This window comes from Lynx canadensis, chromosome A2 (genome assembly GCF_007474595.2).
Source record: "Lynx canadensis isolate LIC74 chromosome A2, mLynCan4.pri.v2, whole genome shotgun sequence".
NCBI classification, from domain to species: Eukaryota; Metazoa; Chordata; class Mammalia; order Carnivora; family Felidae; genus Lynx; species Lynx canadensis.
In genome coordinates, this window is record NC_044304.2 from 111794797 (window position 1) to 111812090 (window position 17294).

The 17294-nt window shown below is 38.0% G+C and overlaps 1 protein-coding gene across 1 annotated transcript in view; it reads right to left on the reverse strand.

The window, feature by feature from the left end:
• Positions 1-211: 211 nt before the first annotated feature.
• Positions 212-17294, reverse strand: part of POLR1F (RNA polymerase I subunit F) — a 31126-nt gene continuing 14043 nt past the window's right edge. Inside the window, exons 2-4 of the mRNA XM_030308064.2 lie at positions 6434-6575; positions 2992-3200; positions 212-2099 (exon numbers count right to left, since the gene is read on the reverse strand). Of these exons, the coding sequence (XP_030163924.1) occupies positions 1706-2099; positions 2992-3200; positions 6434-6575 (745 nt within the window). The 3' untranslated portion in view covers positions 212-1705. The remainder of the gene's footprint in view (positions 2100-2991; positions 3201-6433; positions 6576-17294) is intronic.

A 17294-nucleotide genomic window follows, 5' to 3' on the forward strand; every position in this document is an offset into this window, starting at 1 on the left:
CATATATTGGAACACACTTACATCCCTGGAATAAATCCCTTGATTGTGGTGAATGATTTGTTGTAATGTATTAGATTTTTTTTTTTGGACAATATTTTGTTGAGAATTACCCTGACACCAAAATCATATAAAGACACTACCAAAACAACAAAAAAAACTATAGACCAGTATCTCTGATGACCCTAAATGCAAAAATCCTAAACAAAATAGCTTCACCTACAATTTTTAATCTTCTAGCCAGAAAATGAAAAAAAGCTAGATATAACATTATTTAACACACTATACCAAAAATAGAATTTCACCAATACAAAACTGAGATAATTTACATTCTTTGTACATCTTCAAAATCTTGTATTTTATACTGATAGGTCAATTTGCATTAGCCATGTTTTAAGGGCTCAATACCCACACTAAACTGTAGAAAAAGAAATTGGCCTGGTCCATTGTCTGGTCTTCTTAATTTAATTAAGAACAAGCGTGTGAACGTATGTTACTCTCCAAACTCTGTATTCTATTACTATAGATTTGGATCAAGATACACTTTCTGCAGAATTTATATATTAGTAAAATTTAATAGTGTGAGACCAGTACTACATCTGATATTAGATAAACGGCAACAAAATGGTTGCCACTTGAAATTCATTTCAACCATTCATCCATTTACAGATATTAACACAATTAACATTCAGTAGACACTCTTGTTTTTAGTACTTCCCAGAATTACTGCCTTTCTGTATTTTACTTATATATATTGTGCATGTGTGCATCTGTTTCTATGACACTACATAAGGGAAGGGACTACAATCATTATACATCTGTTCCTTAGTAGAATGTTTTACACACAGCAAAGTGGTCAGGTACTGTTAAATCAATGAATGTGGCCATGCATTGATTATCAGCCTGAACCAGCTTGTCATTTCATCAGTGTTTTCCAGTAGTTAAGACACAGTCCACGTTTCGCAGTGCAATTTTCTCTTAAGAATCGTTTTTAATACCTTAACCCAATTATAAAGTAGTTGAGAAATTTCCTACTAGTAAGAATGGCATTTACAGCTGAGGCACACATAAACAAGTACAAGAGAAGAGCCCTCTACATCAACCTCTTATACAAAAAAAAAAAAAAAAAAAAAACAGAAACAAAAACCAACATACATCTGGAAGGGAAGAACAGTGAACAATGTTTCCTACCACTGTCAATAGTGGCATGGTTCTAATGAGCTCTGGAAACTTCAGAGCTCCTTTGGCAAACCATTCTAAATTGAACCACAGAAATCTCGTAGTAGCCAGAGAAGAGAAAATCTAAAAATCTCATATAATATTATGACTGAAGGTCAAACCTACTAAAAAATACACAAGCTCAAAACCATTCGGTAATGATACAAATAACACTCTATTACAAAGTCCTTTACCAGTCTTCAGATGACAGAAATAATTTTATGTAGCATGTAAAAACTGGAAAAATGCAAGACTTGAGAGAGGTCTTATCCTCTTATTCTGTATACAATAAAATGGCAGTTTGATAATATTGGTATTTCCAAAAGTAATTACCACTTTAATAATTTTAGCACCAAAAATTCCTACTAATGAAATGTTTCCTGTTTTGCAGACTACTGGAATACACAAGCATTTCATATGATTCCCACATTTATTCGTCTACTGTATGTAAATCAATCTTCAAAAAACTGAGTAAAATGCACTAAAGGAATTACTTTTCCCTTTTCTTTTTAGATGAGTGTTCCAAAAGTGGGGTAAATTCAGCTTCCTCACTGTGTTTTCTTTTCTTTTTTCTCTTTTTATGGTCACTCTGATAACCACTGGAGTCACTACCTTGGAAAACAGGATCCTGGTCCTCCTGGTGCCTTTTCTTCTTCTTCTTTGGCTCTTCGTTCTGGAAGCCATTCGTATTATTAATCTGCAGGTTTGTCTCTTCTTTCACAGTGACATCTGCAAAATCTGCTAGTTCTCTGTTATCACTCTCCACTTCATATGGCTCTGGGTCTGTCTTCTTTTTCTTTTTCTTCTTCAGAGGTTTTTCTACAATTTCTTCAGTGCCAGTTTCTGTTACTTCTTCAGAAACTGTAGAGCACTTGGTTTGTAAACTAAAATAACAGTTAAAAAAAAAATTACAGAGCAATAAACAAAAATAATAAAATGAGATCAAGAATATACCAAATGTTAATCTTTCTTCTAAATAATGACAGTAGTACAAGATACAGAAGTATGGCATAAATATCTATAAATATTCTATTCTATTATCCCTCAGCTCATTAAAATGTCTTGGAAAAGTTAAAATTTTTCCAAAGTCCTTCCAGCCTGTTTTCATACATAAAAATGACATAAATTTTTATCAAAATGTACCTTATAAATTTTGTTTTGATTCAAAAAAATTTGCTCACTGTGCATGAAACATCACAATACTCAGGCTTAGTAGCCAAACAACTGACGAGCGATAAAAAATACACGTGTACTGTCTACCAAAATTAATGGAATTTCCCATCTATGAATCCTTGTTTCAAATTATTCATTTTTTTCAAAGTTGTGAGTTAACACTAAAAAAAAAAAAAAAAAAAAAAACAAGGATCAGTGAAGTAGCCCTCTCTACTGGATGCAGAGTCCCATCCAGTAGCACTAGCTACATCTAACTAAGTAATTTCAATGAGCTAACAGAAAAATACAGAAATTATCTACCTGGCATAGTGACATTAATCAAATATGATTAAGCTTTCAGCAGTTTCAAGCTCAAGGATCAACTGTTTAAAAAATTAACCAAACTAGAAAATAGGAAGATTGAGTTAGTAAACTACAGACCCATTAGCTAGAAGTGCAGGCCTTTGGAATATTCAATATGCTGTCAAAACACTTAAGATTCCAATTTACATTGACTTTATGGCATATTCTAAATTACTTTCCGAAAGAGGGGCTTATGTTCTCTAAATTCAGAATTAAACAGAAATGACTACCAAAATTAAAATAATGTGATGAGGAACTGACCTAGAGGTATTTAATTTTCCCCGAATGCAGAATACTCCAGCAGCATCTGAGTCCAAACGAAATACTTCAAATTCTAGTTCATCACCCACATTTATCTCTAGGATCTGCCACTGCTCAGCTGGCATCTGCTCAGGTTTAGGGATGGAGGCATTGAAACACCCATGTACTAAACAGCCAATGTGGCTAGAAGACACTTTGTTAACTGTACCCTGGGAAGAAAGAAAAAGAAAAAGCATCAAGCTATCTAAAGAGTTTAAAAGGTAAATGAAACTTTATAAGCTTCAAACTGATCTTAAAGAGAAAACATTGAAATAATGGAATAATTTCATATGGAAAAAGATTTTCAATTAAAATTTACATGTTATACTAAACCATTTTAAAACACTGTAGAGTTTTTAGAAGGCTGGAACTTTGGTAAACTGCATGCATATCAATTGCCTAACTGGATAAACAACTCTTACACCTCTAAAAAAAAAAAAAAAACCAACCTACCTCAGCTCCGGCTACAGGACTCCCTGGGGAGAAGATTATAACCATATTGAAACCAAGCAGAAAATACTGTTTGATATTACCTAAATGTGAAAAGACCTCAAGGCAGGAAGCATATGTTTTTTTATAACTAGGATCCACATTATATTTCCATAAACAGTCTGAATTTCAAAGCTTAAAAAGCATTGTTGGAAGGCATGGTCACTTAAGTGCCTGACTTCGGCTCAGGTCATGATTTCAAGGTTTGTGGGTTCCAGCCCTGCATCAGGCTCTGTGCTGATAACTGGGAGTCTGGAGCCTGCTTTGGATTCTGTGTCTCCATCTCTCCCTACCCTTCCCCCATTCACATTCTGTTTCTCTCAGAAATAAACATAAAAAAAATTATTTAACAATTAACTTTAGTAGGATATAATAAGCACTGTATTTGAAGACAACTTATCCTTCATCAGTAGATCTTGAGCATGGCTACTCTGAATCACAAAAACATTTTTAGAAGCTTTAAAGCTAAAAAGTATGAAGTTTATAAACAGAACTACTAAACCTCCGTAACACAAAAGTCCGGCTAAAAATGGGCAAAGCACTTAAACAGGCCTTTCTTATTGAAACACAAGAAAAATCTCACGAAGGAAAACACAAATTAAGGAGAACCTAGTATTATCCATCAGTTTAATTAAAAGACTAACAAAACCAGATGGTGGCAAGGACACAGAGCAACTAATAGTGTTGAATGTTTAATTTTATGAAAAACAGGCTAATTCCTCAAACACCTACCCTCTGACTTACAATACAGCTTCCAGTTCCTACCTAGGAGAAATGAAAATACACATTCACACAGCTTCATTCATAATAGCTCCAGACTGGAAACCAAAATGTCCATCAATGAAGATGAACAATCAAATTGTAATACACTCATATAACCGAATTCTATGAACAAAAAGGAATAAAACTACCAATACACCATCAAACAGCATGGATGAAGTGTAAAAACATGTTGAACAAAAGAGGTCAGATTTTCATCAAAGAGTGTATAATGAAAATTTCCACTAATATAAAATGAGAAGCTTGGGGCGCCTGGGTGGCGCAGTCGGTTAAGCGTCCGACTTCAGCCAGGTCACGATCTCGCGGTCTGTGAGTTCGAGCCCCGTGTCAGGCTCTGGGCTGATGGCTCAGAGCCTGGAGCCTGGAGCCTGTTTCCGATTCTGTGTCTCCCTCTCTCTCTGCCCCTCCCCCGTTCATGCTCTGTCTCTCTCTGTCCCAAAAATAAATAAATAAACGTTGAAAAAAAAATTAAAAAAATAAAATAAAATAAAATGAGAAGCTTAAGCAAAACTAATCTATGATAAACAGAAGCAGAATAGTGGTTGGATCTAGAAGAGAGAATTGACCAGGAAAGGGCATGATGGTCATTCTCAAATAAAATGGTATATATGCACTTGTCAGAATTCATTGAACTGAACACTATGATCTATGCATTTTGTTGTATATAATTTAGATCTCTTATTTTATTGTATGTAAATTATGTTTAAAATGTTTAAAATTAAAAACTGGAAAAAACTGCCCAGATGTATTTGAAGACTGGATCTCATTGTGGGGAATAGAGTAAAAGGAATAATTTTATTCTTAGTTTCATACTTTCTGTACAGTATGTTATTTCCATGTTTATATCTATGGTAACTTACACAAAGCAGATGAGTTAAGTGTCGGAATTTTTTTAAGTACAAATCTGCCAACTTTAATAGTATGGAGGCTAGCTGTATAACCCAACTTTGGCAGGCCCAGGATACTATTTCTACCAGTTTAACCGACACTGTAAAATTTTTTTTAAATTAGAAATGCCTTGTAGAATTTGTCAGTGAAATTTGATCAGTATATTCATTAACAATAAAGGTTAATCTTATAAGAACCATTAATAAAAAATTTTATAGGAAGTACTTAAAGAAAAAAACATACAAACATATGTATGAATACACACACACACACACACACACATCAACAAATACACTCAAAACTGCTGGTAGAAGACAGTCAATTTCACATCCATCTGTATATCTAGATTGTCTTAAAAAACCTTCCCAACAGGGCCTTCATTACCATGGCATCTGATGGGTGCCCTAACCTCATTGTTCATTCACTTTCATTACCTGCCTGGTCCCACAACTATTTGAATTTTCAACTCCTATTTGAAACACTACTACAAGGTTTGAATCTTTTAAATATTTTTTTAATGTTTATTTGAGACAGAGAGAGAGGGGGAGAGAGAGAGTGCGTGCGCATGAGCGGGGGAGGGGCAGAGAGAGACAGAGAGAAGCAGAATCTGAAGCAGGCCCCAGGCTCTGACCTGTCAGCACAGTCTGACATGGGACTCGAACTCAAACTGTGAGATCATGACCTGAGCTGCATTAGGAAGCTCAACTGACAGAGCCATCCAGGAGCCCCTAGCCCCTGTTTAAATCCTTTATAAAGAAACTATTGGTATATAATTGAGAAGAAACTAGTGATTTTTTTTTTTTATCACTTAAGATCGTTCTGGTGCTATACAAAGAAGAGAATAAATTGTATGACACACATACTCTGCATATACAGGTGAGTTCTAGAAGAATGGAGTTTAAAAACTTACCAAGGTTGAATTGACTTTTTTTTCTTTGAAAATAATTTTTAGGGGTGTCTAGGTGGCTTAGTCAGCTAAGTATCTGACTTGGGCTCACGGCATGATCTCACAGTTCATCAGTTAGAGCTCCATGTTGGGCTATCTGCTGTCAGCGCAGAGCCTGCTTTAGATCCTCTGCCCCCCTCTCTCTGCCCCTCCCCTGCTTTCTCTTTCAAAAATAAACATTTTAAAAAATAACTTTTAGCTACCCACAATAGCAAGCCATTTACTTCTCGAGGTGTATAGTCTTAAAAATCTTCCAAATTATACCATTATACAAAGAAAGCTTTAAATATATATACATACCATAAGCTTTTGCCCTGGTTCAGGGCAGAAAATAACAAAATCTGCTTCAATGTTAAGATGAATGTGTCCTTGATCATCATAAATATCTCCCAGTTCACCTACCACTTTGATGTTATCATATGCAATGGGGACACCTAAAAGGCTGTTAAAAAAAAAAAAAAAGAAAAGAAAAAATGATATGTTTTATTCTCTTTCAAAACAGTCCAATGTCCTGATTAAACTGGCCGAGTCCAAAAATTATACATCTATCTCTTAAACATCAGCACACATGCCAAAATACAATAGCATTATCATTAGTCCATAATGACTTGAGTAATTCAACTTGACCAAAAGCTTCCAATATACTAAATTTAAAAGGATTATTCAACATAAGTACCCAGAAACAAAATGTCCAATTATGCATGAGCAGGTTGACCTTTCTTCTCTAATAGCTATGCACTGGAATTATAGTCATTCTCCAATGAGAGAAAGAAAAAAAAAATGAGAGAAAAATGTCTCTAATTTCTGAGTATAACTGAATGAAGGCAATTTTGGTATTACCCACCATTACTAGATTTCTGTACTAGACGGCCCATAGCAAGATCAGTATTAAAGGTGAAGGCCCTGAATATTAAAGCCAATGACTTATGGGAGAAAAATCCTCAAATTATAACTGTTAATAGTAAATAGAAATGTTATTAAATACAACTACATATTTCATTTATTAGGAACTGAGTGGCTCAAGCAGTAAGGCTCTGACTCCTGACTTTGGCTCAGGTCATGATCTCAAAGTGAAGAAATCAAGCTCCACATCAGGCTCACACTGGGCATGAAGCCTGCTTAAGATTCTCTTTCCCAATCCCTCTGTCCCTACTCTGCTTGTGCACTTGTGTATATGCATTCATGCACACGCTCATTCTCTCTCTCTCAAAAACAAAACTGATTTTGCCAATTTAGTCTACATAGTATGAAAGGACTAGGGGACAACTACTATTTAAAAAGGTCATTTCCAAGTACTTAAGGAATTTTAACTACTAAAAAGGCAAACCTGGTGACTTCACTAGCACACCCACTACTTACTCACAAAAACTTCACTGACTCCCCAGGAAAGGCTTAAATCACTCCTAGAAGACTCCATGGCACAGCATCGCATCCTAAGTGTGCTTGATCTCGGTTTACTGACTCTAGCTCTGTGTATGTTTGCATTCCACACACTACTCAAAAACCCTTGAGAAGACAGAACACTTTGTAGAACTCTACTAAATTCCTAAAAGTATTCACACAGTATAAGAGAAAGAATTTACCCCAATAGCTGTTGCTTAATAAAACAGCCAGGAGCCACTGGAAAGGAACTTTAATAACTACCAAATCAAGAAGATCCTAAATTTAGAGATTTACTCCAGAAAGCCCTTTTTGAACTGTTAATTTCTCAATGTGTTTTCCCAAGCAGGAACTACACCATCACAGAAACCCAGAAGTCCACCAGACTTGTCAATGAGGAAACAAACCTATTTATAAATAGCTGGACACAAAATCTAATTCTAAATATATATATGTATACATATACACACACATAAATACATACATATCAGCATAAAATCATGTTTGCATGGTTTCAATATACATAAAAATTTCCAGGAAGGACACCTGGGTCAATCTGTTGGTTAAGCGTCAAACTCTTGGTTTTCACTCAGGTCATGATCTTACGGTTCTTGAGTTCAAGCCGTGAGTCGGGCTCTACACTGCTGTAGACCCTACCTGGGATTCTCTCTCTGCCCCTTCCTGCTCGCTCACTCTCTCACTCAAAATAAATAAAATTAAAATTCAAGGGTAGATTATTAAGTATGGAACTTTACTGAGAAGTACTCCTTACTTCAGAAAAGCATTTTGCCATTGGAGACACTGTATGTGTTCTCTGAGTTGTCAATTCAAAACCCCTGCATCAATCTACCTTTCTAGACACATTCACGATTCTAGGTATCAGTGCATATGTCATCCAACTATTTCAGTCTTCCCAGGTAGTCATGCTTGAGTATTCTCACACGGAAGTATTCTCACAATATTGTATTGTATTGTATTACACATTTGGAGAAAAAAACAAAAATCTGTAAGTGCTGTAAGTAGCTTGTATTACCTTTAAGTTTCAATTCACAATAAAGATGTGTTTTCATGATAGTAAAGGTAGTACTGCAAAATATTTCCCATAAGAAAGAGGTATTGGGTTATGTAGGGTTCAAAATTGGTAACCAGGGAATGTAACCATAGAGCCCTAAACCCAAATAGATTTGTGTAAATCCATCAAACCCGAGAAACCCTTTATTGACATCAAATTGTTTTCCAAATAAAATACCAAAACAGTGATTACTAAATATTGTTTCATCTACTTTTGTCTTGAGAAAGGAAATTTGGATTTGTTCATAAAGATGTTTTATGCTTATTGAAAGACTGTACCATCAAGTGGGACTGACCTTGAGAGGGTGTGCCTCCACGGGCACAGAGGGGAAAGGAGAGGACCCTGCCCCAGGCACTCCAGGTTGAGAGGTTGCCCTGAGAAGACAAATCCCTGTAACATTTGGCTTTGAAAACCAGAGGTCCAGAAGCTTCTTCAGTTTTGTCCCCTCCCCACCTCCACAATCAGAAGGGCTTCACACCTTGAATTCTGAAAATCAACAGGCTCAATAGATTAAGAGGCAGGAGGGTAACAGAAAACTGAGTCTCTGCCCTTAAAGTACAGCACAACAAACAGCTCCACTTAGATACAGCACAGAAGCAACAGTTTGAAAAATGCCGCGGGTGTACAGAAAAGAGATTTAATGGTCTCAGAGCATGTGCTGGAGAGGCAGGGAAATCTGAGAGATTTCTCCAAGAACAAAAGAACTGATGGGTGCTATTTCCCTCCCCCACTCCCCATCCCCAGCCTAAATACACGGACACCTGTGGGAACAAGCACACTGCAATGATCTCCACCTAACTTGCGAAAAGTGCACCCCAGCCACATATTTCGTGAATATACTCCCTTCAACCCTCTGCCTGGGCAGAAGTTTTCCCAGGCTGCTTCAGCTCCATTCCACAGCAGCCCAGTGCAGACCCTGCTGGCACGATGTGCAGCACACCCAGCCCCCGTGTTCTCCTGTAGACCTTGGCTGAGCCTATCCCAAGCAGTGCGGCAAGCCTTGTGGTGTGCAAGCAGCCCCAATAGGGGCGAGCACCACTCCAAAGTGACTCTTGCCCCTGAGAGAGGGAAAGTAACAGCACACCTCAGTCCAACTACAGCCCCAGCAGTAGGCTGGTCAGACACCTGGCTGAACTGCAGGCCTAGCCCACCAACAAGTTTCTCTAGTGACAACATGAAGAAAGCACCCTTGAGTTTGGAGCTACCATAGCTCTGGCAAATGCCTGTTCTGGTTCACTTTAAACCCAAGGTAGCCCCAGAATGGTCCACTAAAAACACAAGGACCAAACCTTGCCCACAACAGCAAAGAGACCCATTGCAGATAACTGGAATGAAGGAAAACATGGCTCAGCCACAAAATTGGGGCACATGCAAAACACAAAGGAGACACCCCTGAAGCGCCAGGTTATGGTAAATAGGAGACACTGCACTGCAGGGCATTACAAGACCTCTTGTTCATAAAGGCACTGCTTTCAAGAGCACGTGACTTCCCTAACACTCAGAAAAAGACAGACAAAATGAGAAGGAATATGTCCCAAATGAAGAAAAAAAAAAAAAAAAAGGACAAATTCAAAAGAAGAGAGCTAAACAAAAGGGAGATAAATAATATACCTAATAAAGAAAGTAATGATCATAAAGATAATCACTGGATTTGAAATGAGTGGAGAACATCAGTCCTAATCGTAGTCCTTATCTTACACTCAAAGGAGCTAGAAACAAAGGTAAAAAACATAAAAAAGAGAAGTGTTGAAGCCGAAGGACTCTGAACCCCAAGAGTCTGGGAGGAAAAGAGACAGCCGGCTTCCAGGGACCCACTGGGACAGCCTGAGGGGCCGTAGTTGTGTGACTGCAAACTGGGACAGAGAAAAGGAACAGACAGGAGGGATCCCCTTTTGTGGAGAGACAAAAGGAAGAGAAAAAGAGAAAAGGAAGCATAGGCCTGTATTTGGACAAGAGAAAAACTTCAGTCCAGGAGAGAGAAAGATCAATCTAACTGTGGGCTTTCTCTGGTCTGGGGACGGCTGCCCCTGGATCACGTACCTGGGGAGGAGGGGAGCCAGCCCCAGGTTCGGTGGCTAGGTCAGGGGTGCAGTCCACAGAAGGAGAAAGCGATTCCCTCCCTGGAGTGCTGAGGGACAGGACAAAGCATGCTTGTGCCTGCCAGCCAGGGACCACATATCGGGAGGTGTGGAGCCGCTCTTCCCCAGTACGGGGCATGCGGAGCTAGGCACAGGAGTCAGTGGAGTGGACAAACTGCCTCATTTGCACCCGTGGCACAATGAGGATGGCTCGAACAGAGTGGTCTGGGACACCCGGTCTGCGAGAGACTGGGGGTTGCCATTTTTCTCCCCACCACCACCAAGGTGGGACCTCAAGGACCGGACAGTAGGGCCCAGCAGGGCCCACGGTGGAGGCAGGATCTGCCTATACCAAACCACGCCCCTCTGCACCTGGTAACTGCATAGCTACAGGAGAAGGATTGACAGTGAGGAAACAGACGCCCTACCTCCAGACAGGCACTGCTGCATTGCCTGATTAATTCTCAGACAATTCTTATTATATATATTCTTCCTTCCTTTTCTCATTCTTATCTCTGGTTGTTAGTTTAAGCAGACATATTTAATCCATTCTCTTAATACGTGTTCCACACCTCCTTCTTTATTCTCCATTCTCTCTGCATTAAGCCTTATAGTTTCTCTGTCTGCATACCTTTCATTTCTTTTTTCTTTTTCCCCATCCCCTTCTCTATTTCCCTTTCTTTCTCTCTGGATTAAGCCGTATAGTTTCTCTGGTCAATTTTTATTCTTTCTTTGTCCCTGCCCCTGTCATTTCTCTCTTTGTACAGGATAAGGCCTCTTCCATCAGTACTGCGCCCACCCTGTTTACTTGTAGCTGGTGTCTCTGGGTTTTTTTGGTTGTTTGCCTGTTTTTGTTTTCTATTTTTTTGCTTATTTGTTTTCCTTTCCAGGGCTACTTGAACAAACAAATCAAAGCACACCTGGTGGAGGGTCCAAAACATCACTACGAGTAGGGAGATAAACTAACCAGAGTCACAACAACAGAGAGCAAGTAACACTCTCCAAAAAACACTTCCTGAAGGGCCAGGTCCTGGACAGTGTATGACCTCTCTTTAATATAGTAGTGCTCACAGGTGCAGGGCACATAACAAGCTTTTAAAACACATAAGAGACAGAAAACTAGGCAAAATGACGAAACAGAAGAATTCACAAAAGAAATTCCAGGAAAGATAAGAGCTAAAAAAGTGATCAAAAGAGTTGTAAACAATATAATGGAACAAAAATTTAGAATAATAGTCGTAAGATTAATCTCTGGGCTTGAAAAAAGCATAGAGGACAGCAGAGAATCTACTGCCCAAGAGATCAAGGAACTAAAAATTAGTAATGATGCGTTAAAAAATGCTATAGATGAGGTGCAAAATAAAATAGAGGCAGTCATAGTGAGGACTGAAGAGGCAGAGGGAAGAATGGGTGAAATATAAGATAAAATTATGGAAAAAGAGGAAGCTGAGAAAATGATAAAAAAAAATCTGGATCACGAGGGGAGAATTAGAGAACTAAGTGATTCCATGAAACGGAACAATATCCATATCATAGTAGTTCCAGAAGAAGGAGAAAGAAAGGGGCCGAAGGTATACTTGAACAAATCATAGCTAAGAACCTCCCCAGTCTGGGGAAGGCACAGAGAACTCCCTTCAGAGGTAACTTGAATTGGTCTTCTGAATGACATATCATAGTGAAACTGGTAAAATACAAGGATAAAGAGAGAATTCTGAAAGCAGCTAGGGATACATGGGCCTCAACGTACAAGGATAGACACATACGGGTAGTAGCAGCTCTATCTACTGAAACGTGGCAGACCAGAAAGGAGTGGCAGGAAATTTTCAATGTAATGAACAGGAAAAATATGCAGCCAAGAATCCTTTATCCAGCAAGCCTGTCATTCAGAATAGGAGAGATAAAGATTTTCCCAAACAAAAACTGAAAGAATTCATCACCAATAAACCAGCCCTATAAGAGATCCTAAGGGGGATTCTGTGAGTGAAATGTTGCAAAGACCACAAAGGACAAGAGACATCACTACAAGTATGAAACCTACAGATAACCTACACAAGGACTGTAAACCCGTATCTTTCAATAATAACACTGCATGTAAATGGACTAAATGGTCCAATCAAAAGACATAGGGTATCAGAATGGATAAAAAAAAACAGACCCATCTATTTGCTGTCTACAAGAGACCCATTTTAGACCCAAGGACACCTTCACATTAAAAGTGAGGAGATGGAGAACCATCTATCATGCTACTAGAAGTCAAAAGAAAGCTGGAGTAGCCATACTTATATCAGACAAACTAGATTTTAAATTAAAGGCTGTAACAAGAGATGAAGAAGGGCATTATGTAATAATTATGGGGTCTATCCATCAAGAAGAGCTAACAATTATAAATGTCTATGCACCGGATTTGGAAACACCCAAATATATGAAACAATTAATCACAAACATAAGCAATCTTACTGGTAAGAATGTGGTAACTGCAGGGGACTTCAATACTCCACTTACAACAATGGACAGATCATCTAGGCAGATAATCAATAAAGAAACAATGGCCCTGAACAATACACTGGACCAGATGGACTTGACAGATATATTTAGAAATTTTCATCCTAAAGCAGAATATACCTTTTTCTCAAGTGCACATCGAACATTCTCCAAGACAGATCACATTTGAATCACAAAACAGCCCTCAATAAATATAAAAGAACTGAGATCATATCATGCACACTTTCAGATCACAATGCTATGAAACATGAAATCAACCATAGGAAAAAGTTTGGAAAAACCTCCAAATGCATGGAGGTTAAAGAATATCCTACTAAGGAATGAAAGGGTCAACCAGGCAATTAAAGAAGAAATTTAAAAATACGTGGAAACAAATGAAAATGAAAACACAACAATCCAAACCCTTTGGGATGCAGCAAAGGCAGTCCTAAGAGGAAAATACATTGCAATCCAGGCCTATTTCAAAAAACAAGAAATATCCCAAATACAAAATCTAACAGCACACCTAAGGAACTAGAAGCAGAACAGCAAAGACACTCCAAACTCAGCAGAATAAGAGAAATAATAAAGATCAGAGGAGAAATAAATATAGAATCCCCAAAAAACCCCAAAATAAAACAAAACAAAACAGTAGAACAGATCAATGAAACTAAGAGTTTTTTGTTTTTGTTTTTTTTTTTGAAAAAATAAAATTGATAAACCTCAAGACAGGCTTCTCAAAAAAAAAGAGAGGACCCAAATAGAAAAAATCATGAATGAAAGTGTATTTATTATAACCAATCCCTCAGAAATACAAGAAATTATCAGAGAATACTATGAAAAATTACATGCCAACAAACTGGACAACCTGGAAGAAATGGACAAATTCCTACATACTCATACACTACCAAAACTAAAATGGGAAGAAATAGAAAATTGGAACCGACCCATAACTAGTAATGAAATTGAATCAGTTATCAAAAATCTCCCAGCAAAGAAGAGTCCTGGGCCAGATGGCTTCCCATGGGGAATTCTACCAGACATTTAAAGCAGAGTTAATACCTATCCCTCTCAAGGAATTCCAAAAAATAGAAACGGAAGGAAAACTTCTGGACCTATTCTATGAAGCCAGCATTACCTTGATTCCCAAACCAGACAGAGACACCACAAAAAAGGAGAATTAGAGGCCGATATCCCTGATGAACATGGATGCAAAAATTCTCAACAAGATACTAGCAAATAGCATTCAACAACATATAAAAAAGGATTATTCACCACTATGAAGTGGGATTCATTCCTGGGCTGCAGGGCTGGTTCAATATTCACAAATCAGTATGATACATCACATTCATAAAAGAAAGGATAAGAACCGTATGATCATGTCAATGGATGCAGAAAAACCATTTTGACAAAACACAGCATCCTTTCTTAATAAAAACCTTCAAGAAAGTTGGGATAGAAGGAACATACTTAAACATCATAAAAGCCATTTATGAAAAGCCCACAGCTAATATCATCCTCAATGGTGAAAAACTAAGAGCTTTCCCCCAGAGATCAGGAACACGACAGGGATGTCCACTCTCACTGCTGTTGTTTAACATAGTGTTGTAAGTCCTAGCATCAGCAATCAGACAACAAAATGAAATAAAAGGGATCAAAACTGGCAAAGAAGTCAAACTTTTACTTTTCACAGATGACATGATACTCTACATGGAAAACCCGAAAGACCCCACCAAAAGACTGCTAGAACTGATACAGGAATTCAACAAAGTCACAGGGTACAAAATCAACGTATGGAAATCGGCTGCATTTTTATACACCAATAAGAAGCAACAGAAAGAGAAATCAAGAAACTGATCCCATTTACAATTGCACCAAGAACCATAAAATACCTAGGAATAAACCTAACCAAAGATGTAAAAGATCTGTATGTTGAAAACTATAGAAAGCTTATGAAGGAAACTGAATAAGACACAAAGAAATGGAAAAACATTCCGTGCTCACGGACTGAAAGAATAAATATTGTTAAAAGGTCAATACTACCCAAAGCAATTTACATGTTCAATGCAATCCCAATAAAAATTGCACTGGTATTCTTCTCAAAGCTAGAACAAACAATCCTAAAATTTGTACGGAACCAAAAAAGACCCCGAATAGCCAAAGTAATCCTGAAGAAGACAACCAAAGCAGGAGGCATCACAATCCCAGACTTTAGCCTCTACTATGAAGCTGTAATCATCAAGACAGTATGGTATTGGCACAAAAAAAGATACATAGACCAATGGAATAGAATACAGAACCCAGATTGGACCCACAGAAGTGTGGCCAACTAATCTTTGACAAAGCAGCAAAAGAGGATCCAATGGAAAAAAGACGGTCTCTTTAGCACATAGTGCTGGGAGAACTGGAAAGCAACATGCAGAAGAATGAAACTAGACCACCTGCTTACACCATACACAAAAATAAACTCAAAATGGATCAAAGACCTAAATATGCGACAGGAAATCATCAAAACCCTGGAGGAGAAGGCAGGCAACAACCTCTTTGACCTCAGTCACAGCAGTTTCTTACTCAAGACATCTCCAAAGGCAAGGGAATTAAAAGCAAAAATGAACTATTGGGACCTCATCAAGATAAAAAGCTTCCGCACTGCAAAGAAAACAACAAAACTAAAAGGCAGTTGACAGAATGGGAAAAGATATTTGCAAATGGCATATTGGATAAAGGGCTAGTATCCAAAATCTATAAAGAACTCACCAAACTCCACACCTGAAAAACATATAATCCAGTGAAGAAGTAGGCAGAAGACATGAATAGACACTTTTCTAAAGAAGACATCCAGAAGGCCAACAGACACATGAAACGATGCTCAATGTCACTCATCACCAGGAAAATACAAATCAAAGCCACACTGAGATACCACCTCACACTGGTCAGAGTGGCTAAAATCAACAAATCAGGAAACTACAGATGCTGCCGAGGATGTGGAGAAATGGGAACCCTCTTGCACTGTTGGTAGGAATGCAAACTGGTGCAGCCGCTCTGGAAAACAGTGTGTAGGTTCCTCAAAAAAAATAAAAATAGCACTACCCTATGACCCAGCAATAGCACTGCTAAGAATTTACCCAAGGGATACAGGAGTGCTGATGCATCGGGGCACATGTACCCCAATGTTTATAGCAGCACTTTCAACAATAGCCAAATTATGGAAAGAACCCAAATGTCCATCAACTGATGAATGGATAAAGAAGTTGTGGTTTATATACACAATGGAATACTACTTAGCAATGACAAGGAATGAAATCATGCCATTTGCAGCAACACGGATGGAACTGGAAGTATTATGCTAAGTGAAATAAGTCAGAGAAAGACAGATACCATATGTTTTCATTCAAATGTGGATCTTGAGAAACTCAACAGAAGACCATGGGGGAAGGGAAGGGGAAAAAAATAGTTACAAACAGAGAGGGAGGGAGGCAAACCATAAGAAACTCTTAATTACAGAGAATAAACTGAGGGTTGATGGGGGGTGGGGAGAGGGGAAAGTAGGTGATGGGCATTGAGGAGGGCACTTGTTGGGAAGAGCACTGGGTGTTGTATGTAAGCCAATTTGACAATAAATTATATTTCAAAAAAACATAAAAAAACAATTAGACATGAAGAACTCAGTAACTAAAATTAAAATTATACTACAGGGAATAAATAACAGCTAGAGAAAATAGAATGGGTCAGTGATCTACAGGAAAGCATGATGGAAAGCCATCAAGATGGAACAGGAGTGAAATGGATAATAAAAACTGAAAATAGATTAAAGGAACTCAGGACACTATCAAGCATAATAACATTTGCATTATAAGGATCCCAGAAGGAGAAGTGAGACACAGGGAGCAAAAAGAAGTAATAGCTGAAAACTTTCTGAATCTGGGGAAGGAAACAGACAACCAGATCCAGGAGGCAGAGAGAGCCCGTAACAAAAGCAAACCAAAGATGTCCATACCAAGACACGCAGTAATTAAAATGGCAAAAAGTAATGATAAAGAGAGAATTTAAAAAGCAGCAAGAGAAAAGAAGTTATACACAAGAAACTTCATAAGGCTAACAGAGGGTTTTTCAGCAGAAACCCTTTAGACCAGAAGGGAGTGGCTTGATA